General features: G+C 39.3%; 4 protein-coding genes and 1 pseudogene across 6 annotated transcripts in view; 2 read left to right on the top strand and 3 right to left on the bottom strand.

Moving 5' to 3' along the window:
- Positions 1-8,540, bottom strand: part of LOC146468439 (HEAT repeat-containing protein 1-like) — a 39,809-nt gene extending 31,269 nt beyond the window's left edge. The window contains exons 1-2 of the mRNA XM_085124249.1: positions 7,647-8,540; positions 5,513-5,598 (exon numbers count right to left, since the gene is read on the bottom strand). Coding sequence (XP_084980375.1) covers positions 5,513-5,598; positions 7,647-8,504 — 944 coding nt within the window. The 5' untranslated portion in view covers positions 8,505-8,540. The remainder of the gene's footprint in view (positions 1-5,512; positions 5,599-7,646) is intronic.
- Positions 8,541-9,697: 1,157 nt separating this feature from the next.
- Positions 9,698-12,046, bottom strand: LOC146468438 (retinol dehydrogenase 13 pseudogene; annotated as a pseudogene). The gene has a single exon (XR_014867481.1). The product of XR_014867481.1 is annotated as a retinol dehydrogenase 13 pseudogene (transcript).
- Positions 12,038-15,223, top strand: LOC146468437 (protein FAM32A-like). 2 transcript variants are annotated; one of them, XM_085124522.1, is made up of 5 exons: positions 12,130-12,162; positions 12,880-12,973; positions 13,995-14,142; positions 14,676-14,729; positions 14,866-15,223. In XM_085124522.1, exons 2-5 carry the CDS (start codon positions 12,903-12,905, stop codon positions 14,932-14,934), a joined length of 342 nt encoding a protein of 113 aa, XP_084980648.1. In that variant the 5' UTR covers positions 12,130-12,162; positions 12,880-12,902; the 3' UTR covers positions 14,935-15,223. The 2 variants fall into 2 exon arrangements, with proteins under 2 accessions (XP_084980647.1, XP_084980648.1); XM_085124521.1 differs by lacking the exon at positions 12,880-12,973 and having other exon boundaries at positions 12,038-12,162.
- On the bottom strand, positions 15,112-20,369 carry LOC146468436 (uncharacterized). Its single transcript, XM_085124520.1, has 2 exons — positions 19,803-20,369; positions 15,112-18,215 (listed from the first exon to the last, which is right to left on the bottom strand). Exons 1-2 carry the CDS (start codon positions 20,215-20,217, stop codon positions 17,791-17,793), a joined length of 840 nt encoding a protein of 279 aa, XP_084980646.1. The 5' UTR covers positions 20,218-20,369; the 3' UTR covers positions 15,112-17,790.
- The window catches only part of LOC146468435 (uncharacterized), a 6,996-nt gene continuing 4,243 nt past the window's right edge, over positions 20,326-23,078 (top strand). Inside the window, exons 1-4 of the mRNA XM_085124518.1 lie at positions 20,326-20,830; positions 21,175-21,293; positions 22,178-22,401; positions 22,786-22,856. Coding sequence (XP_084980644.1) covers positions 20,476-20,830; positions 21,175-21,293; positions 22,178-22,401; positions 22,786-22,856 — 769 coding nt within the window. The 5' untranslated portion in view covers positions 20,326-20,475. The remainder of the gene's footprint in view (positions 20,831-21,174; positions 21,294-22,177; positions 22,402-22,785; positions 22,857-23,078) is intronic.

Here is a 23,078-nt window from a genome sequence, read left to right as displayed (position 1 = left end):
TAAGCCAGGCACTCGGCCTGGCCTCGGCCAATCCAGGTGACAACTGGCCAATGCATACATAAGAAATTCCGTCTTGATTTCATCAGGTCCAAATAAACTGGAAGTCGTAATATTGATCAGAATGAAAGAACAACTATCGCTCGCCTCGCATGCGGATCTCACCGAGACTGCACGTACCGCCCTGGCGTCTTGTATTGACCCCACAGAGCCAACTAGTCAAATCGGCAGCAGTATCCCGCAAAACAACATTCCTTCACAGATACAACTTGATGACGTCCAAGCAGAATCCAGAAACGAAAGTGTTAAAGAAGATATTAAGGTGGCGAGAACCATGCTAAGATGACTTGAAGAAGGCAAATTCACAGTAGAGGAATTAAGTTTGTTCTACAAAAGTGGTCCAAAGAATTTCAGAAAAGCTTAAACATGTGCAAAGTTCAATGAAGAATCAATGGACTGCTTTTCTGTGGACTGGATATATAGAGATGGTATAAATACTGCCAAGATTCATAAAAGCGGAATGCAAGGAAATTGGACTCTGCACCTCCATTCGGTTTATGACATGCTTCCTTAGTTTGCCGCTGCTGGTCACCGACTTTAGGCTAAATCGGCCTATATCTACCTACAAATGATGAATGAGCTTCAAAACCCTCACCCAAACATTTACAAGAACTATCAGAATGGACTTCATTGCGCACGGAGAAGGGATTGCTTTTGGACGGGCCTTTCCACCGATTTGATGATTGAACAAGTTCTAACGCCCAGCGTTAAGACGAATGGTGGTTTATCTCGAGGTAAAGGATTGTCGAGGACGCAGCGGCTTGTTTGGTTAATGTCAATGCCCGCTTGTGCAGAAGGCAACAACGCCATGCAGACCGTTACTGGTGATAGGCATTCACCTTGTTTATAGTACTATATTTGTATTTATGTTACCACAATCAGTACAAAATCAGACTGATATTCTCACTTTTCTAATTACAGGTGTCAAACTAGTGAACAGCATAGGGACGCCACAGAAGCAAGATAGCTGCGCGATTATAATGACACCCTTGATTTAGTTGATTACCTTCCCCAGAGAGATCTATTTCCCCAGGATCATGCGCTGCGTTGCATTGCAACAGGTGTCCTTGCTAAGGAGGAAGTCAATGTCAATAAGTGCAAGGAAGTAGGAGACAAGGTGTTAAGTTCTATGGTTGGCAAAAATGCGCATGACGACTCATTTCGTAGGAATGACCATGTAGATACCCTTGCGTGAACGACGGCTGTGAGATTAAGTGGAGGCAACATCCAGGTGGATCCACAGTTGCTGTTTCAGAGATTGAGTTTTGTAGCAACTGAAGGACAGTATGACAATCCCCAATCGTTCTTCAAGGTTGAGAAGTGCAATTATCCACCAGCATTATTTGATTGCTCGCTCCTATCACGTAACGCTAATAAGCCCCTCCTGACTGACGATATCTGGACTCGAATGAAAAATGAGCAAACAACCAAGTCTACAGGAAAGGTTCACTATGTTCTTGATGGCGGTGCTTTCCTCCATCGCATTCTTTGGCCACGGGGCCTTACCTACGCACACAGAAATTCTCTCGCTCTATGTACAACATGTGACCCAAAGGTACAGCCAGGCTACGGTAGTATTTGATGGATATGAATAGGGGCCTTCCACAAAAGACTGCGTAGATCAAAGAAGATCCGGTGTGTCTGGCCCATCAGTGAACTTTGATAGCGACATGGTCATGAACCTGAAGAAGGACGTGTTTCTAAGTAATACCGCCAACAAGCAACGGCTCATAAAACTACTTGGGGAGAAACTGCAACTTACGGGATGCAATATTATCCACGCCCCAGGAGACGCAGACCTGATGATAGTCCAAATGGCTGTTCAGTCTGTCAAGTCAATCACAACATGTCCTTGTAGGAGATAACACAGACCTTCTCGTTTTGCTTTGTCATCACGCTGATACAAGCGCTCTTGATCTCTTTTTCATTCCTCAGCCAAGCAAAGGTCAACAACGCGAAAGATTTAGAGACAGACGAAAGAGACTGGGACCAGAAACTTGCGCAAATACTATTTTTGTTCACGTAGTTCTAGGAATACATGGGATTGGCAAAGGTTTGGCTCTTAAGAAAATTATGAAGGATGCAGAACTTCAGGAGCAAGATGAGGTTTTTAATAATGAAGATGCTACAAAGAGTGATATTATTGCAGTTGGAGAGAAAGCCCTTGTTTTTCTATACAACAGCTGGTCTGACGAAAGTCTGGTTTCGTTAGGATATTCGAGATTCTGTAAGAAGATCACAACAGGGACTTCGTTTGTACATCCGGAATCAGCCGAATGTCTTCCTCCCACTTCTGCAGCCTCGGTCTACCACAGCCTCAGGGTTTACCACCAGGTGCAGCAGTGGAGAGGTGTTGCGCTCCGGCCACAAGACTGGGGTTGGAAACAGTAGATGGAAGTCTCCTACCCGTAAGAACTGAACTACCAGCAGCTCACGCGTCTTTGTTAGAGATTGTTAGGTGCAGAAAACATGGACTGGATTGATCGGCTCAATGTGGTACTTGTAGAGAACAGAGTTACATGAACTCCGTCTCACCAGTCCTCAGCATTAACGATGAATGAAAATCACATCAATACCCCTCCTGAATATGCAACAAACGGGTAGAGTACCCCCCCCCCCCATTCCAATCCCCATCGAAACAGGGCTCAAAGTTAGCGACCAGCTGGTCGCATATGCGACTAGATTTTTTATTTTGCGCCTAAAAAATTTTATGTGATCGCACTCACGCGCCTAAAAACGCCCAAGCTCAGTGCGCCTGAATCGGGGCCACTTTGTTTCCTCACCTGACAATTCTTGTGTACTCTGCCTGGTTAACACGAAACAGAAGCTTGAAATAATAAATTCAAATGTGGATGTAACGCAATTAGGTTCCACATAAGCAAGTTACACCGTTTTTCTTACATCAGGGTGTGTTTTATTTGTTGTTTACTTCAAGTCCATTTCTTGTCCGTGTTTCATCCCACCCCAGATTTTACCCCAGACTCTTCTTGGTTATGTAACCGCACCTCTGACACGTACGTACGAGTGAAGGCAACCTTCTGAAACACGTGCTTCTCGCGCAATTTGGTTTGCTTTGCCGATTAACGAGTCAAGAATTTTTAATCAATCTGGTTTGAGACTTTTTTTCTTCAAGGTACGAACAAGAGTTACAGTTAAGTCAATGCCCTGTCAACAATCTAATTTATTATCTTTTTTGAAATGTTCATTTACAAAAAGAAAATTTATTCTCAAACAGCTGGCCGCTGCCTTCCAACACATTTGACCCAACTCCAGCAGTTGTGAAGTGGTTAAACAGTGAACAGAGATCAAGGCGAGCTAACCTTGCCTACAGAAAGTAGCCAAATGAATTACTTTCAGTCAGGTGATCCGTGGGACTTGAAGGATTTCGTCTGATCGAGAGGATTCAATGACGTTATTCCTTACCTTCGTTTTGTCTTATTATCTTGTTGAATGTACCATAACATGTAATATTCAAAACAATGTAACAGTTTTATTGCTATCTCAAACGTACAGTAAGAGACTGAAAGAAACAAACACACAATTGAAATAAAAGATTACCATGCTGATTAACGATTGGCAAGCGAAAATAAGAAAAAGAAATTAACAACATGTCGGTGTCGTCATGATACCATTATCAACGATCACTAATAAAATGTCTGAAGCTTCTGATTTTTCTTTTTGGTGCTACCAGTATTTTAAGTTGTGCTCCTAAAATTTTCAGCTGTGCGCCTAAAATTTCGGAAATGCGCCTAGAAATTTACACCTGGTAGCACGGGTGCTCCCAAAGCCAAAAATAAACTTTAAGCCCTGCGGAATCCCCCCAAAAATCCAGTTTGATCAGTTTAACTAGATAATTATGTAGAGGCTACCAGATAAGATAAGATAATGATATATATTATGGGATTGTTTTTCTTTTTGCCAAAAAAACAGGTCGGACCTGTTGAATAATGGACGACACCCTGTGCCTGTTATGTCAAACATCATGCTTGAAATGTTGCAGTCTTTATCAAATTCACCAAATGTGCTATGCAAGTAATAGAAAAAACACATTTGCGTTAGCTGATAACAATATTTTAGCCTTTCTTGTAATTAAAGTTAACTTATTAATTAAAAAATATCTTTCCGCGACTTGGGTACCCTGTGGTTCATGCTCGAAATATTATAATGCTTAATCTAAGCATGTTCCACCACACGAATTTTGGGGAACTTTTAGTATGTTGGTAAGTTGACCACTATCTATCATTTGGCAGTGACAGAAATTCTGTTGCAATTAGTTTGACTTCAAACCACAAGATGACTGGACTAAACTGGAGTATTGGCACACACATACACTGTAAATAGCTCATTCATACATAAGTGAGCACCTCAGGACAGTTATCTTTTAATAACAAAGAGAGATCAGATATGAGGATGTCACCATGTAGTTAAAGGAAACCTCCACTGTTGATATAAGTTAAGGTTAAATTCTTATTTTACATTTGGTTGGAAAACATGGAAACAATATTTCTGTATTGGACAAAACAGGATTTGATTATTGCTCATTTGCACTCTTAAATTTCCCAGGCATCCCCATGTTGGATATTTTCATGATGTAATATAGTTGTTCAATTAATTCACACAAAAAAAAATTAGCTCAGTGACAATAGCGGCAACCATATGACGTCTTTGGTGGCATGCAGGAAATTCAAAAGCGAAGATAGATGATAATCGTATCTAATTTATTGTCAAAGTTTGTTGTCAGAGTGGAGGTTCCCTTTAACCCTTTAACCCCCAAGGCAAAACGACATTTTCTCCAGATCCAAGACTACAGACTCAATGTGCATGTATGATATACCATTTTAAAGCTACTCATAAGTGTAGTTCATAACTGATATAATTATGAATGAGAAAAGTTATGGCTTTGAGATAAATGGCCTTAAAACGTAAAAATTTTAAAGTTCAAAAACGTCCCAATCCTTGTGTATACTAGGTATTCCTCTAAACTATAGCTCATTTTGCAGTTCTCAACATGTTCATTAAGGTGAGAGATGTACTAAGATCTACAACTTCTTGGGGAAAAAAGTTGAAAAGTTATGGGGGTGGTCAACCATATCACATATGGGAGGGGGTTAAGTTTTTATCCTGTTAATGAGTAGATCCTCACAAGATCATCTGCGTGTCAAAAATTCATAGAAATCTGTCAAATATTGAAAGAGTTATGGAATTATGTGCCAATTGGCACTCTTGGGGGCTAAAGGGTTAAGTAAACTGTAGCCACTTTGTCCAGTTGTACAGTTTGTAGGTCCTTCTTATTTGTCCAAGGTCATAATACTCAACCGTTGTTTTTTCTTCTTCTCAGAATCATCTTTTCTTTTAATAACTCGCCATGATTGCTGATCATTAGTCAGAGTTTTGTTATATTATCATAGAGGTTTTTCTTATGGTATTAACATGCAAATCAGTATAAGAGACATACCTTTTTGATAATTTCTTAACACACTGTGACTGACAAATGTAAGTGAGACAAGAAAGTCCTTCAACAGCAAGTTGTGGCTTTAAAGTCTAAATGGAAAAATGTTAATAAGTGAACATCATGTACATGTATGTGTGGACAACAGACTGATTCAGTCGTTGCTCTTAAACGTTTCTTACCTTGCATATGTTTTTATATTAGTGAGTATTATACTATCTTAGTAGTTTTGTTAAGCGCTATTGGTTAACTAGTAGAAATAGTGCAATAGAAATAAAGATTATTACTATTATTAATTATTATTATTAAGCAAAAACTTTTCATGATGTTATTTCTAACAGATTCACTTAAGTGGTTGGATGATTGTATCTCTGATATGCCTTTATGTGCCTGTTTGATATGCCATTATTATTACTGTCTGTTGCCCATTAACCTACTGTAAGAAACCCCTTTTCAGATAACTTTACTTGGCAGGATTACATACATATACTTCCATCCATTTGGTGACACAGTAACTAATGTAATATTAATAACTTAGTCTGATATGATGGAGAGTTTGTCCACCACACCAGGCCCCAGTTGTTCAAAGAGCGGATAGTTTTATCCACTGGATAGGTCGCTATCCGGCAGATGAAATGTGTGCAAGATTTTCCCGATAGCCCTATAATTTATGGATAGAGTAGAAGCATATGTCAAATTTAAGTATGGGATTGTGTGGAAAACTTGCCAAAAGTGTTAGTTGGAGTACATTTGCTCCGCTGGATAGTGACTTATCCAGTGGATAAAGTTATCCACTCTTTGAACAACTGGGGCCTGATGATTAGAAGACATTTCGACACCTTATGCGATCATGGCAAAATGGAAAATATTATTTTTAATAATTTATTGTTTTGTCTTATACAAAATTAGACATTTCTTAGGTGAGCATAATTTGAAAACTTAGCCGTTCATTTTCATACTATTCAAAACTTTGACAAACTTGTTGATTATTCCCTAAAATAATCATTGTGAACTTCAAACTTAAACCTTAGCTTGCAAGACTACAAGGATTTTAATAATAAACTTTACCCAAGTTGGAAATTAAAAGTAAGGCAGCGGCAGCGATTTGTAATCAATCCCCACTATACTTTGAGTGCTACCAGCAACAAAAATTGTGTAGACTTGTTTCGTTTTCACCTCATGTAAAAAAAATTCCAGTTATGTTTACCATGATCAAGTTGCTGTACTTGGGTAATGCTCGTTTTTTGTCAAACATTTCTAGTTTAGGTCTTTGAAGGAGCAAAACAGTTTGTAGAAGTAATACACTTTGATGACCAGGTCTGATGTTGAGCTTGGACGCCAACCATGCCTGTGCCGGTGTTTGTCCTACATGTATGATGGACGAGGGCCAATTTGTAAAAAAGCAAATCCACATCGGAAAACATCATTTACCGTGTTGTCACCATTGTCCTGGTCTTATAAACTCCGTTTGAAGCCCGCGGTTTGGTTTTAACTTTTGAGGCATATTTCGGTAGCGGCGTGGAAATATAAGAGATCACAACGCGAAACGGCTTTTCGCTGTTTTTTAACGCCTCCAAGTTCTCTTTTTTGACGGTAGATTATTGTTCACGGTTATTCCTTTCCATTGTGAGCTTAAAAAAGATGTACTTGCTTTAAAAGATGTAAAAAAACATGTCTTGAAACTTCAGGACCGATTCAGGCGCGGCACCATTTTGTAATTTTGCTCAGCTCCATGCGGTAGGTTCAGAAGGATCCTTTCCCCTACCCCCTAAAATGCCTTAATATATGCGCAAAAGACAGATTCTGATTGGTTTATCATTCTACTAGCTATTGTGACCTTTTCAGGACGAAAAAAACTCCAGGAGGGGAGGGAGAACGTATCGAGTTTCACGCGCGAAGCATGCGCGAGAGACGGCCGGTTTTGGCCGGTGTAGGAGTCAATGGGTTAAAGCAAGGCTAAGCACAAAGCTTTTCATATGACAATTAGTTTTGTTTGTATGTGAATAAAAACTCATTTTCATAATAAAGACTTTGTACATAACCTCACTTTCATAATGATATTGAAAGTAACTCGGACATGGCCTAATAACTGGCAATGCATGTAGTCTTTATAGTTGCTGTATAAATATGGTCAACATACCTTACAAATGCTTTCAGTGAATGATTTCACCAGATTTTCTTCCATGTTGCATTTGAAACATAGCTGAGCCACAATCATGTAAGATGAAGCTTTAAGTTCAGATATACCAGACTTCAGCCCTCCCAGTAGGTAGGGCAATAAATGAGTTAAAAATTTCTCTGTCACAGAAGGCATCATATCCAGCATGCCAACAACTGTGGTAGTGTAAAATGTGAACAAAACTCTCAAACTGGACGGAGGGATCTCCAACTTGATTCCATCTGTTACCATCTCGCAGATTAGGGACAACAATGAGGAATCAGAAACGCAATGTTGCAAGAAAGCTATCTTAGAAAGAGGTACACCAGCTTTCTGGATTGGACGCAGCCAGTTCCATTTCGAAGAAGGGTCTTTTATGGACAGTAGTTGTACCACGCGTGCAAAAAGGTTTGTTTCGTGGTAAGGAAGAATACAAGTAACCAAACTATCAACATTGAATACGTGAATCTGGAATCGTCTAATTAACCACTCCAAGACTTTATGAGCTGGTTTTAGTAAAAAATACGGAGATAAATACTGCAGAAATTTTGAGATGTGTTTATCTAGCTTCTCATTCACCTCTTTGGTCTGCAAAGATCTCTCCAACGACTTGGAAGTATCACAAAAGAGAGAATTATCAAAGGTCGAGAACGCCGGTTCGATAACTTTTAGCTCATCCAAGCCATTTACACCGATTGAAAACACAGTATCATTGTCAATGTCAGCTGCTTCCTTAGCATCAAACAGTAGTGATACCTTTTTACTGGTTTTAGAAGCAGAAATGGGATGTAAGCTGCCCGGAATTTGCAGTTGTTGTAGTTGCTTCGCCAAGGACGACATCTTCCAAAACTTCCACCATGTGCCTTCCAATCGGCGTGGTTACGTAGAAATTTCAATCTGAGTGTGGAGGGAGCATATGCGTTCTCTTTGAGGGCCTGGGTACAGGTGGCATCAACAATATCATTCGATGACGTCATGAATTTTTCGTCAAAAAAAGTAAATTGAGGGGATGGGAGGGGAAGAAGTGGATTGGGAAAAGACGCTTGGGTAGGGGAGCACGATGGAGGCTCTAGCTTTATTATCCTGTGTGCGTAGGACTAGGAGACATCTGCATACAGTGTTGAGCTCATGTTACAAAGTAAATAGTTGTGAAACTTAAGCCCGCCTTGAGGAAAGAGTTAAGCAAACTGCCTCAGGAGGCAATTAGATCAGCTGTTTCATCATGTGTGCACTTTAGTTTTTTGCCTCGCGAGGCAGTGAGGAAAATATCTGTCATGTTTGATATCTATTTCTAAAAAAAACTCTTTTGCACACTTGAGGAAACAGCTGAGCTGATTGCTTCGCTTGGTCTCATGGTGCCTCGCAAGGCAGTTTGTTCGGCTGGTTCCTCAGTGTGCGGCAGGCTTAAGAAAACCATGAACACTGAAAAATATTTCTGGAATGTTTATTGTGTTGGGAAGGAAAACCAATCAGATACATGTATGAGATGAAAAAAACATGAGCTGTAATTTATAATGGTAAATTCAGGATTTTGTCTGCAAAGGTGCAAACTGAGGCCAGATCTAGCTTCTCAAGGAAGATATTTTCGTTTCCACTGCATTCTTGTACTTCCTTCAATCCTTCCTTATCCTTTTTGAGGTTTCTGTAGCCAATTATCACCCTTGCTCCACGCGCAGCTAAATCCACGGCAGTCCTTAGAGTATCTTTTACCAGCATAAAAGACTGCAATCCCTGCAACACTGTTTGCAACTGAGGCAACCACCTTGTGTATTTGAGAAGCACACAATGTTAACATCATATACATGGAATGTTTTACAACACAGCAACTAGTCCTTAGGATCTTCTCTGTATTCAAAATGTCCCTTAATTGGCTGTATAGTTTTAAAATTAAGAATTCGGGTTTAGAAGATTACAATAAAATCCAAAATGGGATGATCAGCAAACTCTTTGTCAATAAGCAGCTGGGCTCCCAAGTTATCAAGTATTCTGCATTTTTTACTTCCCTGGAGTGGAGATCAATCAAATCTCTTGAATGCATTTTAATGCGTTTTTATTGTCACATTTTGTAAGTGAACAGAGCATTTAACATTTACATCACAGAACTCATGATTGGTGGTGATTATCCCAACCAAATTTTCTTTCATTCCAAAGGTGCCGCCCAGAAGTATTAAAAGTAAACAAATAATTACACCAACTACAATCAACTCTCGCCTTGCGGACACCTCGCCATTACGGACGCCTGAATAATACTGACAGCAGCTACATCCCCAGAAAAAATATATTACTGACATTTGACTAAAGTAAATTCCACTCTCACTGTTAAGGAGACTTACTCGCGGTTCTCACAATAAAGGGAGTTAATTGTAGTATGAATTGCAATGGAAAACCTTGTTCTTATCTCAGCATTTTTGTTCATGAAATTGAAAAACTTTGAAGGATGACAAAATATTTCCAGTTCTGAAAAAAACATTTAGATGGACTCATGAAGTGCATTGTACTGTATAGTCTAGAACTAGAAGAAGGGACATTAAGTACTTAAAACTTTACTTTTTAGTTAACACTGTAATAAAGCATGTGTGTACGCACGTAGGTAAGATCACTTGATCTCCCAGTAGTGCTTGGACTATCAAAGTCTCTACCTTATTATCTACAACTTTTAATGGTTATACCAATTCCAAACCTGTCTATCCCCTCCCCTCTCAGGCATTTGTCCTTTTCTTTTCTAAGCATTACTGATGCCCAAAAGTGGGGTCAGCTCATTGTCAGGGCTGTCAACCTAGCACGTCTTAAAATATGGAGATATGACTTCCCAGCCAGCAACAACAAAGTGCCTTACAGGGGCGTGGCATCAATGCTACATTCACGACTTCAGTGGGGGGAAGGAGAAACAGAATATTCTAAATCTGTAAAATAAACATTTAAGACTTTAAACTCGGAATGTCTAGTCTACGTCAAATACCAAACTTTGGCAATTATCCAGGAGATTACAGAAATCAATCTGGAGAACGGGAGCTACACTTCAAAATCTGGAGATTGCAGACATCAATCTGGAGACCGAGAGATGCGGTTCAAAATCTGGAGTCTCCCGGATTATCCGGGAGAGCTGACAGCCCTGCATTGTATACACAAGATATACACAGGGCTTTTGGAAACAGTTGTAATACCCTACCAATGAGACAAGATCAAGGTTACGCTCTCTTTTACACACAAAAAAAATGTTTAAAATATGCCAGTTTTTTGGGTGTACCTCTGTCTAAGTAGGTACAATTTGCCCACTCCTGTGGGACTGAGGAGATGTGATGAGCAGCCTTGGAACAGACAAAGTATTAAAGTCTAACAGTTATCTTGGATTTTGCTCAGCATGAACAGTTTCACTTTTCTAACCCAACCAGCTTCAAGCTAACCTCCCACAACGTCTTTGCCATGTCATCATCTTGAGCAGGTTTGGATGGCTCTACAATATGGCAATCTCTCAGATATTTGCCACTGACACCTTCCATCTCCTCAGAGACGGCGCAATAAATAGTGGTCTGGGCACCCTGCTCTGAAGTCTTGAACATATACCAACGAACAGGATAGAGAAGAGGACTGGACAATATGGAGTGGCGCTGCAATTCTGTAGTGACAGCCCCTGGGTGCAGTGCATTCACGACAACATGGGTTCCTTCCAGGCGTTTACTCAGCTCCCGAGTGAAGAGCACATTTGCAAGCTTGCTGTCAAAATAGGCCCCCCAGCTGCTGTAACTTTTCTCATGATTGATGTCATCAAACTTTATCTTCCCATCTCCCATTCTGTGTGCCGAAGAAGACACGTTAATGATGCGACTCGGCTGTGAAAGCTTTATCCGGTCAAGGAGTAGCAAGGTTAGAAGAAAATGGCCGAGATGATTCACACCAAACTGCATTTCAAATCCATCTTCGGTCTTCTGATACGGACAGGCCATCACTCCAGCGTTGTTGATCAGGATGTCAAGGCGTGGCTCACTGTTCAGGATTTTGTCTGCAAAGGTGCGGACTGACTCCAAAGAGGCCAGGTCTAGCTTCTCAAGGAAGACGTTTTGGTTTCCACTGCGTTCTTGAATTTCCTTTATCGCTTCCTTTCCCTTTTCGAGGTTTCTGCAGCCTATAATCACCCTCGCTCCGCGCGCAGCTAAATCCACTGCGGTTTCTTTGCCGATGCCAGTATTTGCACCTGTGATGACAACTGTTTTTCCCTTCAAGCTTGTGTTGCTTTGACATCTTGGCCCTTGGAAGTATCTTTTACCAGCGTAAAGGACTGCGATTGCCGCAGCACCGACTGCAACTGGGACAGCCATTCTGCTTGCAGAAGAAAACTGCTTTGTCACGCACAGCAGGGTCCTGTGTGCGTGTGCACGCAAATATTCCCATAGTTCCAGGCAAGCTGCGACATGAGTAAATCCAACATGGCGGATGCCTATGAAGGTGTCAGTCGTTGTTCTTTGAAGCTGAAAGGAGTCGCAAGTGGAGGCGTTAAGAAGTAAGACTTTTCATTCCCTGAGTGAAATAGAAATTTTATGCGCATAAATCTAATTTGTCTTTCAACGCTGGTATTGTTTATCATATGCGTTACCAAAACCATCCTAGCCTCTGGGCACTTGTTTTCTTGATCGTGAAAACTGTATTGTTTGTCGAGCGTCGGCGCCATTTAAGCTTAAGCTTGTTTCACCTGTACCTTAGGAAAGGCACGAGAAATAATGGCACTCTTAAAAGGAAGGAAATTTGGCAAGATTAATTGCTCCATAGCCCCATACATTAAATGTATGGGGCTGTATACATAATTATTATGTGTACAGTCGAACTTCCCCTGGGCTTCTGGCCCTAAGCGACCACCCAAAATGCCAAGATTTAGTGGTTGCTTAAAGGAGGTGGTTGCTTACAAGAGTTGAACCAGAGGGGCTCTCTTCTGAGAACAGGTCAGACACATCTTCTTATTTGAAGAGAATTTATCACCTACATTTTCCTAGTTACAACACGAGCAATGCCAGGTTGTCACTAAAGGTTCCTCATAAACTCTGAGTAGCGTAGTACATACATTGAACACGGAGATCAGACCATGTGTCAAGGGGTTGTTTACAAGAGGTTAAAAACAATGAAAAATTATAATGCTGTCACCCCAAAAAGTGATCACGGTCACTTACAAGAGGTGGTCATTTACCAGAGGTTTCAACTACAGGGCTTTGACTTTTGACTGTAGGTAGTGACTTTTGAGAGGTGGTCATGCATGGAGGTTCGTCTGTATACATTTTGCAACTCAAAACTCTAGTCTTGCTTGTCCTTTGTGTAAGAGGGTTAGTATGACAGTGATGCATGTATAATAATGTATAGGGTGTATGGAAATCTTTCCGTTTTCTATTGTATATACCCTTGTAGACCATAAAATGATGTCATAAAATGTTCAAAACTCAAGTAGAACCAAGACTCACAGGTGAGTGGTTTCACTACCAAGTTTTAAACATTTTATGGCACCATTGCATTGATAAAGGAGATGCTTCCTAATCTAGTATTGGGTGTCCTGTGGGGCTGTGGGCTACCAGTGCCTGTTCCAAACAGAACAAATTGAGAAAAAAAGGTTTTTTTGTCCCAAATTTGCACCATCTTGAAATGTGAGAACAGTATCCAGCATGCCCAGTGCGTTTAAAATGACAAGTCTGCCTACACACACACCTTTGTTGCTGCCTCATTCTTTGACAACATGGGATGATTATCCTTTTCTCAAACTTTATGCTATGTTTTCTAAATATTTCGTAGGTAAGATAAATCAAAGCCTGATTAGGAAAGACAAAAAATGTTCTCGTTTGTAATGAGGCTTTGTTGTATTGAGGTTCTTTTCCATACATTTAAATATAACTGGGCTGAGGAATACCATTTATAGTGTGGTCTTTCTTATATCAAGGTTCTACTTTACATAGCAACCAAAGGGAAATAGAAAAATACATGCTGGAAGGGGAACAACCTGGATTAGAAAAACAGGGCAGTCACTGGAACTGGTGTCCCTGGTAAACACAAGGTGGCTAAGGAGACTCACTATAATCTCTGATTACTGCTTGTTTTGTGGTCTATAAGAGTTAAGACCATAGAAAACTGCAGTCATTTTTTTTATTATTACAATAACATGGGAAAAGGACGAGTGGATTTCACTTTATTTTCCAAATAACTCCAGTTTAAGAAGTTTCTTGGTAGTGAGGCAACCTAATATGGTGCCCTTGATTTGCACATTGTTCTCTTTAACTTTATTTACTTTTGTATGCTTACACACCAGGTGTAATCAGTTATCAAAATCTGAGTATTAAACTGAATTATAACTGGCAGGAAAAAGAAGAAAAACAAGGAAAAGAAAAGACTTGAAGAGGTTACTGAGAACATTTCTAAAGCCAGCAGTCAAGAAAGGGAGAAAGCAGTTCCAAAGGATACAAGAACCCCTGCTCAAATCACTTATGATAAAATCCAAGAAAAACGAGTGAGCATTTCAAAATTGTTATTTTCTTGTAGTAAACCAAAGTGAACTCTGAACAGCAGGGTGATTTATAAGAAGTATCTCTTCGATTGGGCAACAAAAAATAATTTTGTTTACTGTGGTTTTACTGTATATTCCTGTGATTGGTTAAATGGCTAACAACACTTTGTAACAAAATGCAGCTCGACTTACCTGCATGTTTTTATCTGAACTTGCTGTCATTTAGTCATATTTGCTTGAAGTTCAGTTTGGTTCATTGTGTTGTTACTGGATGTATTTTTTACAATGCTCAAACTATGTGTAAAAAACTGCTGTATGAAGATAGTAATTTACTGGTTATAAATCATTGATTCCAAGTGTTTGCCAACTGCACATAAGGCCAGAGGACAGACAATGAATCTGCAATAGTTTGTCAGAAAATGATCATGTGGACTTTAAAATTGGTGAATTGCCTCTACTGCTATTGAAGTAATGCTTAAGGTCTAGAAATATTTTTCACAGCCAGTTTTAAAATGATGTTATTTCACTTTCATTAGTCTGCAGAGAGGATTCTAAAAAAGGCAGAGAAGACTCACAAGCAAAGAGTTGAGGTACAACCGATTATATATGTAACAAAGTTTGCATCCTACCAAGCTCCTTTTCAAATCCTTTCAAAATGTTTTTGTAAAATCCTCCATTGGTCATATAATAATTATTATTAATCTGCCTGCTTTACATTTTTTCTAGAAATTCAATGAATATCTTGATGGGCTGACAGAACATTATGACATACCTAAAGTCAGTTGGACAAAGTGACTTTGCTTTTTGTGGCACTACATCTGTGATGTCACCCTGAACTATCATTATTTTGTTAATACAGGGGAGATTAGCTCGACAACAATGTTACTTGTTGGAACATTTTTCCAGTACATGAAACATAGAGGGACAGAAGGTTAATTTTAAGTTTTCTGTGGGAATGAAAGCAGCCAAGACTGTAATATGTACTTTATTTTTTATTTTAAACATCTATGCTTGTAACTATTTGGTAAATCAAATCACTTATACTTCACATTAACACGTCTACAATAAAATAGTTTCTTGCAAATGAGGTGTATATTAAAGTCAGAAAAACACGCTAAACTTGCCCTGTTTTCAAGTGTTTGGACACCCTGATGAAATACAAACCAACAGTTGTTGAAATTCTCAGTTAACTGTATTGGTAAACAAAAGAAATAGTTGCTAGTTTGTGAGAAAATATTATCCATTATCGTGATCCTGGGGGATCTTCCCATTGTGCTGAGACGTCAATATAAAGTCGTATTGTCATCTCAATATGATGGTTTCTGATTGGCTCAAAAACTGTCATGTAAGCATGACAGCACGGCACTTAAATGGGTTTGGCGCGCACAGATCAAAATTTTACTTCTGTGAATGAACATGCGACGTTGGATGGTGTTGTTTATTTCTTTTCATTTGAGTTTACAAAGCTTCTAACACTGTTCAAGGACCACTTATAATATTTTTTTTGTGGTGAACATGTACCATAGTACAGCGGATATAACTTTTTTTCTTGAAGGTAAGCGAAAAAGAGTGATTATAGATTCGATGAAGAGAAATTTACTTAAAAGAATTTCTTGAGTGTAAAATCAGCCACGGTAAATAACAATGAGCTTAAATTCCAATAAATTATGGCATTTTCAAAGCAAAAGGATCTGTTTCTTTATGTCTCTTATCTCTAGAAAAAATTGCTCCAAGAGCGCTGCTGCATTCTCTTTCATGGCTCAGGTTTGTCAATTTGTTCTTCTTGTCGTAGCGCCGAACGACAGACCCGGTAATTTTTACAGTATTCTTCGCTGCTTGGTTTCTTTCAAATTTCTAAATCTCAACGGCATCTAAGCTAGCATAACAATGCTCTGTTTTCGTTTTTGGGTACTAGTATGGTTGCTCTTTTTATTCTTGCTTCTGGTTGTGAGGTTTATTCCTCACTGTTTTCATGTTGTTGTTGGTTGTTGTCGGCGGTAACAAATTTTCAATAGCATTTGCTGGTAAAATGTTCAAACCTACTAGCTCGTCCATTTCATCAATGGTAGGTGCTTTATGGACTGTAAATTGTTGCATTTTCTTTGTTTTGACGTAAAAATTAAGGCCAAAAATTCAAATAACCCACCCCGAGAAAAAAATTGCGTGCACGGATATTACCATGGCTACAGTTTAACTGAAGTAAGAATTTATCTTTCAATCAGCGCACGATTTGTACTTTATCCGTTTACTCTCTCCAACAAAATGTCAGTATCGGGATAAATATACGATATAAACAATACGACTTTATATTGACGGCGTTGGGAGAAAATATATTCCGTATTGAGCTCTGTCGCTTTGCGACTCCGCCCAATAGGGAATATATTTTCTCCCAACTAGCTGTCAATATAGTCGTATTGCCGTCTCAAAATCGAATTTAGTTTATATGTTTTTTTCAGATATAGCTTAAATATTAATTAATTTTGTATTCACAGACTGTCCAAAACTGAATGAGCATAAAAAAATATCCATGTACTAGATGCAATGGCGTTTTGTTATTACTGTCATTCAGTGTGGTGTTTGTGTTATTACATTAATATTGAAACTAAGGCCTTTTATCAAACTTGGGTATGATAGGAAAGGCATTGTTCCAGTGTATATGACAACAACAACAACAACAACAACAATAATTTATTTTATAAATTCGGATTACATAAGGGGCTTGTCAACCAATGAGTTAATAATAATCTTAAAGGTTGTAGAAATTCTCTGGTAGCCTAGCCTGCGAGAGCATCCAGTTTTTTCGGCTCAAGTTTCTAGTTTCACCCGCTGGAGGGAGAGAAGCGACAACCGGAAATATGTCTGCTGTTCGCAGGCTACTGGTGGCCATGATCTAAAACTGACCTAAATGAAGCTATAAACATAAGAAAATACCAAATGTATAAAATACCCTGGCTATAATCTAAGGTGTCACTTACTTTGCAAACAACCCTAATTTGCCGGAAACACAGTCCATGACCATATATAGAAGACTAACATGTGCCAAATTAGGTTTTTTCATTACCAGTCTCTCGCATTTTGGTCATTCATGTTTTCAAAATGGCAGAAATTGCTAATGAACCTGATGAGTATTTATAAACCTTGTGCTGCTAAAGTCCACACATGTTTTAAGTAATTTATACGCAGGAAATAAACTATTTCTGTTGATCAGCACCTGTGTTTACTTGGTTGTGTCTGCCAGTCGATCAATCTCCATATTTTTACTGAAATCTCCAGATTTTCAGTGTTTTGAGGTTGAGAGATCTGCTAACTACTTTGTGTAGTACTACATCATCATCATCATCATCATCATCATCATCAATAATGCCTTTATTATATATATACTTTTTTTTGCACCTTATCCCATGCCCTGACTAATTGATGCTTTTTCATGGGCTGGCAGTTCTTGAAAAATTATCTGATTGTTGCAGAGTGAAAGTGATAGGGATTTTTGTGGGCAAAAGTTTACCGCTCTTAAATAAAACTTTCGCCCATGAAATCTCTTCCACCCAACCTACTGCCCCTGGGTCTCTGAGGATGAGGTCCAACAAGGTTCCTAGTCTATGCTAACCTTCAATTAAAATAGAGCAACTTTTCTGAGTAAATTTCTGGTCTTTAAAAGCCAAACTTTGCTCCCTGCTGATTATCAGATATCTCATCAAACAGTTCATTCACGGACAGCTTAATCCTTGCCTCGCCTCCAATACTCTGTAAACTACCCAAAAATCCCTTGGGTGGATCACAGCGCTCAAATTTAACATCTTTACCATATCTTTCAGTACAAAATTTTTTCAGGTCAGAGCAATAGCCATCTGCAAGACCCATAGAGACAGCCTCCTGGCCAGTAAAGAAGTCGCCAGTAAAAACCTTCTTATGATTAACATCAACCTTTTTTCTTCGCTCCTTCACCAAATTGATAAAGTTGTTGTGTATTTCAAGCATGATTTTTGTGAAAAATTCCACATCCTCTTGCTTGAGTGGTTTGAAGGGGTCCATCCGAACCTTGTTTTCGCCAGCAGTAATGAGCCGCCATTCAAGGCCTAAATAGTACAGACAGGAACAGAATTATAAAAAGCGCACTAAAGCAAACAGTTCTTGTAAGGTATTACAAAAGTAAATTTGATTCTGTGGGATGATATTATGTTGGATTTGAAGCAAGGTAATGCAGGAGGCCAAAGAGAGGCCGGAACTTCCTGTTTGAAGCATCTTGGTCTCTTGCATTTATATATTAAGTCATTTCTTCCTTTTCTTCTCTTTCAGCCACCTTGTAAATGACTTTTTCCTCAGTTCCCTGTGCACTTTACCTTGTGGGTTTTTTTCTCCCAAGTTTATCACCCCCTCCACCCCAAGCTGATTCAACATATACCCAGGAGCCAGAGTTATACTTCACAGATCTCCAAGGAGGAGGGGGGGGGGACAACACCCCAAAGGCTCCACCTCTTACCATTTCAGACATAAAACTGTCTTCTTACACCTCAAAGATGAGCCAGAGACAGAAGAATACTCTCTGCATAATTTGCAATAAGCATAACATTTGTGCTATAATTTTTCCAGGTATTTCTTAGCTTTACTACCCTTTCTAAAACTATGATTTAATTGCTACCTCTCAGTTGACAGTACTTTTGTGATGCTTTATCTCCTGACGGAGAAATTTTGAGAGGTATAACTGAGGGGGCTCAGTGGCTCAACAGTCAGAGTTTAAAGAACAAGTAAGGTTTATAATTTAGTGGCTTGACGACTCGCCAGTCCAAGCCGCTTGAATAATACTTGTTCTGTTTGACCGGTGAGCTGCCAAGCCACTTGAATTTATAGTAGCTGAAAATGGCTCTGTATTCTAAAGTTTAGTCCCGTTGATCAGTTTGAACTTTCAACAACAACATTAAAGGCCCACCTTCACCCAAGAGTCATTGCGGTCGTTTGTTTTTGTTTTGAAATGCTCTATTGTCCAAACACGTGATGTTATTGGCTGTACGAACTCAAGCCGTTCATGCGGGTTTCCTCTACGACTCGTACTGGAGGGAAAGAATATTTGTGATCGCTTATTGCTTTCTCACTCGACTCCTGCTCAAATAAAAGGGGGGGTTTTCATATATGAAAAGTGTTCCTCATGGCACGCAATACATCTTGGGTGAATGTGGGCCTTTAACTTTATTTTTACAAACTGCGGGCTACAAAGGCCTTTTTTTTTTAAGTTTGTAAAAATAAAGTTAATACTGTTCAACAATCCCTTTCCCCCTCCTAGGCATATCCTCAAGCATTTGACTGTACATTCTACAGAGGAATTTGAAACGGATTTATCTTTTGTTCTAGGAGTTGAGCAGTGTTTCAAGGACATTATTTTGCCTTTGTCAGAAAAGGGCTTCAAAAGAGCTTTTTAATGTTTGTGTCCCAAAGCAATAATTGATTGAAGCTCAAATATTTGTCCTTGAGGACCGGGAGGCATTTGGGGCATTTGAACAAGCCCATGTTTAAAGTTCAAATGACTACAGGAGTGAAAAAGAATCCCCTGTCAGGTGGAGCCTCCCTGAATAGCCCACCATATATGTGAAGCAACCCACACCCATCCTACCCTGCGAGCAGGAAGATCGAAGGGCCTCTGCTCGCAGGGTACACCCATCCATACTTACCAAGTTTTTTAATGGCTTCTCCCAACCCAAAATTTCCATGCAGGACGCCAATGGAGCCTACCATGGAGTTTGGATCCACAAAAATTTCATCGCCAGCCATTGCCAGCCAGTATCCCCCAGAAGCAGCAAAGTCTTCGGCAAACGACAGCACAGGAACACCGGTGGCTTCTGATAAAGACCTTATTCGTTGATAAATCAAGTTCGACTGGACTACAGCGCCGCCCATGCTGTTAATCTCGAGGCAAACAGCTTTAGGTCTCACTCGCCTGATGTTGAATGCCTTTTCGAGCTGCTTTTCGATTTTCTGCAAGTTCAGTCCCTGCCCACGTGATTGAGCTTTTATAGTGCCTTGCAGTCGAACGATTCGAACTAGATTTTTTGTGCCCCACGGCAAATAGTTGCGAATTTTGTTCATAGTTCCTGCCTCGGTGCTCGATGTGGACAAGAAAGCCAGCAGCAACTCGTAAAATTCGGGGATTGAGAGTACGTTCCCCGATACAGGAATGCAACCTGGCAAAATTTACGAACACGTGACGAGTGAGTCAGCATCGAGGGAGCTGGAACCAAATTACTTATTACATGTAAGGGTTCTTCAAGATTGCATAAAGTCTTTATAGCTTTTGCTGTTTTTCGTTGATTATATATGGCTCCTTGCAAGTGAGTTTTCTTTGTTATGGAGGGGCAAGATGACTGTTTACTGGAAAGCAGCAACCAAGTCGACACAAGTGAACTGTCGCAAAGCGAACCTTCAAGAACACTTGATAACAACATCAAACATGAGGACATTTCTCCAGAGTCTTTGCAATCGAAATCGCGAATTGAGAACTTATCTAAAGTCTTGGACGTAGTGGAAATCAGCAGTGATGATGAACTGGAAATCATCGATGTCAGCAAGGGACAAAGTGGGGCTCCAGAGCGTAAAAATAAACAAAATCAACACTCTTCTGGAAGAACGAGTCCACAAGATGTCACTTGTTCTGTGTGCCTCGGTGAATACGACAACAAAGCTTTTCTAGACAAGTGCTTTCGTATCCTTTTACTGTCAAGAAGTCTAATGGCTTTTCAAGCTCCTCTTGTTGGACAGATAAGTAAAAATCATCCCAGGACGAAAGTATCTGTACATGTATGGCCCTAATAGTTAAGAATTTTTTTCCAGACTGCTAGCTAGTTTCCTTTCCTTTTTTTATTGAATTCTTAGTTACACTAGTAGAATGTGTGACTTATACATAGTCAATTCCACCAGTGCCCACCCCCCCCCTCCCCCACCACCACGGGCATTAGGATTTTTTTAAACAAACTTGGTGAATGCCCCATGGTTGGGACTAACAAGCCACTCCATGCATTTTTGTTTTACCTTGATGACTTGTGTTAGATGCTTTTTGCTACTTTTGCATACTGCAATGGTCTGAGGTGGTCAGGACATGCCCTTTATGTAAGTCAAGCTTCAGTTCCATCATCCACAGCGTCAAATCTATGAACAATTACCAACAGGTAACATGCTCCCCTTTATTATATACATGTAGGATCAGACCACCTTGCTGTTCACACCAAGCAAAGGGGGTGCCACTGAGCAGTTCAAAGGCCAGTGTCCTTCCAAACCAAAAATAATAATGAAGAACTCCATTGATTACATAGGCACTATTATATTGCTTGAAAATAAAAAAACACTTTTTAATAGAAACACATCTGATGCCAAATCGTACTTGAAAAGGCATAGCAACAACCCACATTAAAAGTACACAATGAATTCAGTTTCAATCACATTTTGTTTTGTGAATAATAGTAATTATTCATTTCATCCATCTTGATAATTTAATGTTTTCTTTCTTGTTTTCTTTTTCCTTTTGTATACCAAGTTCTACAAGCTTGACATTTAAAAAAGTTAATAACCAAGAGTGAGGTCGTTATGGGAAAAAGCTCAAACTGAGGCCTTGTTGTAATGCTCAGTCAATACAGCTAGGCTGAGGTGTTTATTATGACTTTCTTTATAAGAAAAAAAAAAAGCATTTCAATTCAAGCCTAACCCTAATTTGCATAATTTGTAATCGTCCCGTGGGCATTATGGGTGCGTAATACCCTGCTCTGATCTTGCTCTTAGCAAATCAGAGCATGTGTTATATCAGCCACCAGCGTTAGCCATATAATAATATATTATAAAACAGCAGTCTAAAATGTAAAAATGACTCCTAATATTAGTATTAACAATGATTGGGCATCTATAAACGTAACCAACCACTAAAAAACCTCTAACCCTTATAGCGATAATCAACACTGAATGGAATCCTGGTTAAAACTATTCCAAACGTTATTATTATTATGAAACCTCTGAAGGGGAAATAATAATTTTATATATTTTTGGATGTGTTATTATACAGCATTACCTCACAAAGCCTGATCTCCATGCTCCAGTACAGCAGTCTCAAAATGATGGAAGACGATTCCGCTATCGGACAACATTAACAGAAGGGCATCGACAACAGACGCAGAGACGGCAGCGGGAGGTGAATGCATCTGATGCTTGGGGACGACGAACACAGCGGAGACAAGCTCAGTTGTCTTCACAAAGAAGCAGTGGTGTGATCAGTCGAGAAAGAAGAAGGTAGACTCAAATTTGTATCCACTTAACAAAATCTGTTTTTTTATCTCTTACAAAATTAATATTGAACTACGACAACAAAGTAAAAAATATCAAATTATTGTAACTACTCCGAAAGCCATCTTGCAGACTTAATGGATAATTATAGGCAAGGAACAAGAAAGTATCGTAATACATGTATTTCAGTTCTTATTACAAGACCATTGTTAACAACAAATTAAAAGGTTAGAACCAGTGTGTTCAGCAAAATAAACAGTACCACAGGAAATGACTACTAAAGTTGGTTGTGTTATCCAGATCATGCATCTAGCCATACTCAAACAACATTTAACTGTATCCTTAACAATACATAAAAAAGAAAACAAATATCATTTATTTACTTTACAGGACAATTTACAGCAGCAATTTATGGGTGCAAAGTGTTACTCAGGAAGGTCATCCAAGGCAGAGAGATGTCTGTAAGTTACTTTGCCTTTGAAAAGGTCTATGATCCACAGAGCTTTATTTTTTGGTTTCTCAAGCATGAAACAGAAGTTATGAAAAAAATCTCAGAATTCATTCCTTTAGGCCAGAAACTGTTTCTTGCATGGTATCCAGTGAAGCCTTAAAATGCATTTATACCTCCCTGGCACCTGAAACCTTTCATTTCTTGAATACTTACCTGCATGTTGTCAGTTTTA

This window comes from Pavona decussata, unplaced genomic scaffold (genome assembly GCF_977016875.1).
Source record: "Pavona decussata unplaced genomic scaffold, jaPavDecu1.1 SCAFFOLD_130, whole genome shotgun sequence".
NCBI classification, from domain to species: Eukaryota; Metazoa; Cnidaria; class Anthozoa; order Scleractinia; family Agariciidae; genus Pavona; species Pavona decussata.
This window is presented reverse-complemented; position numbering and strand designations above follow the sequence as displayed.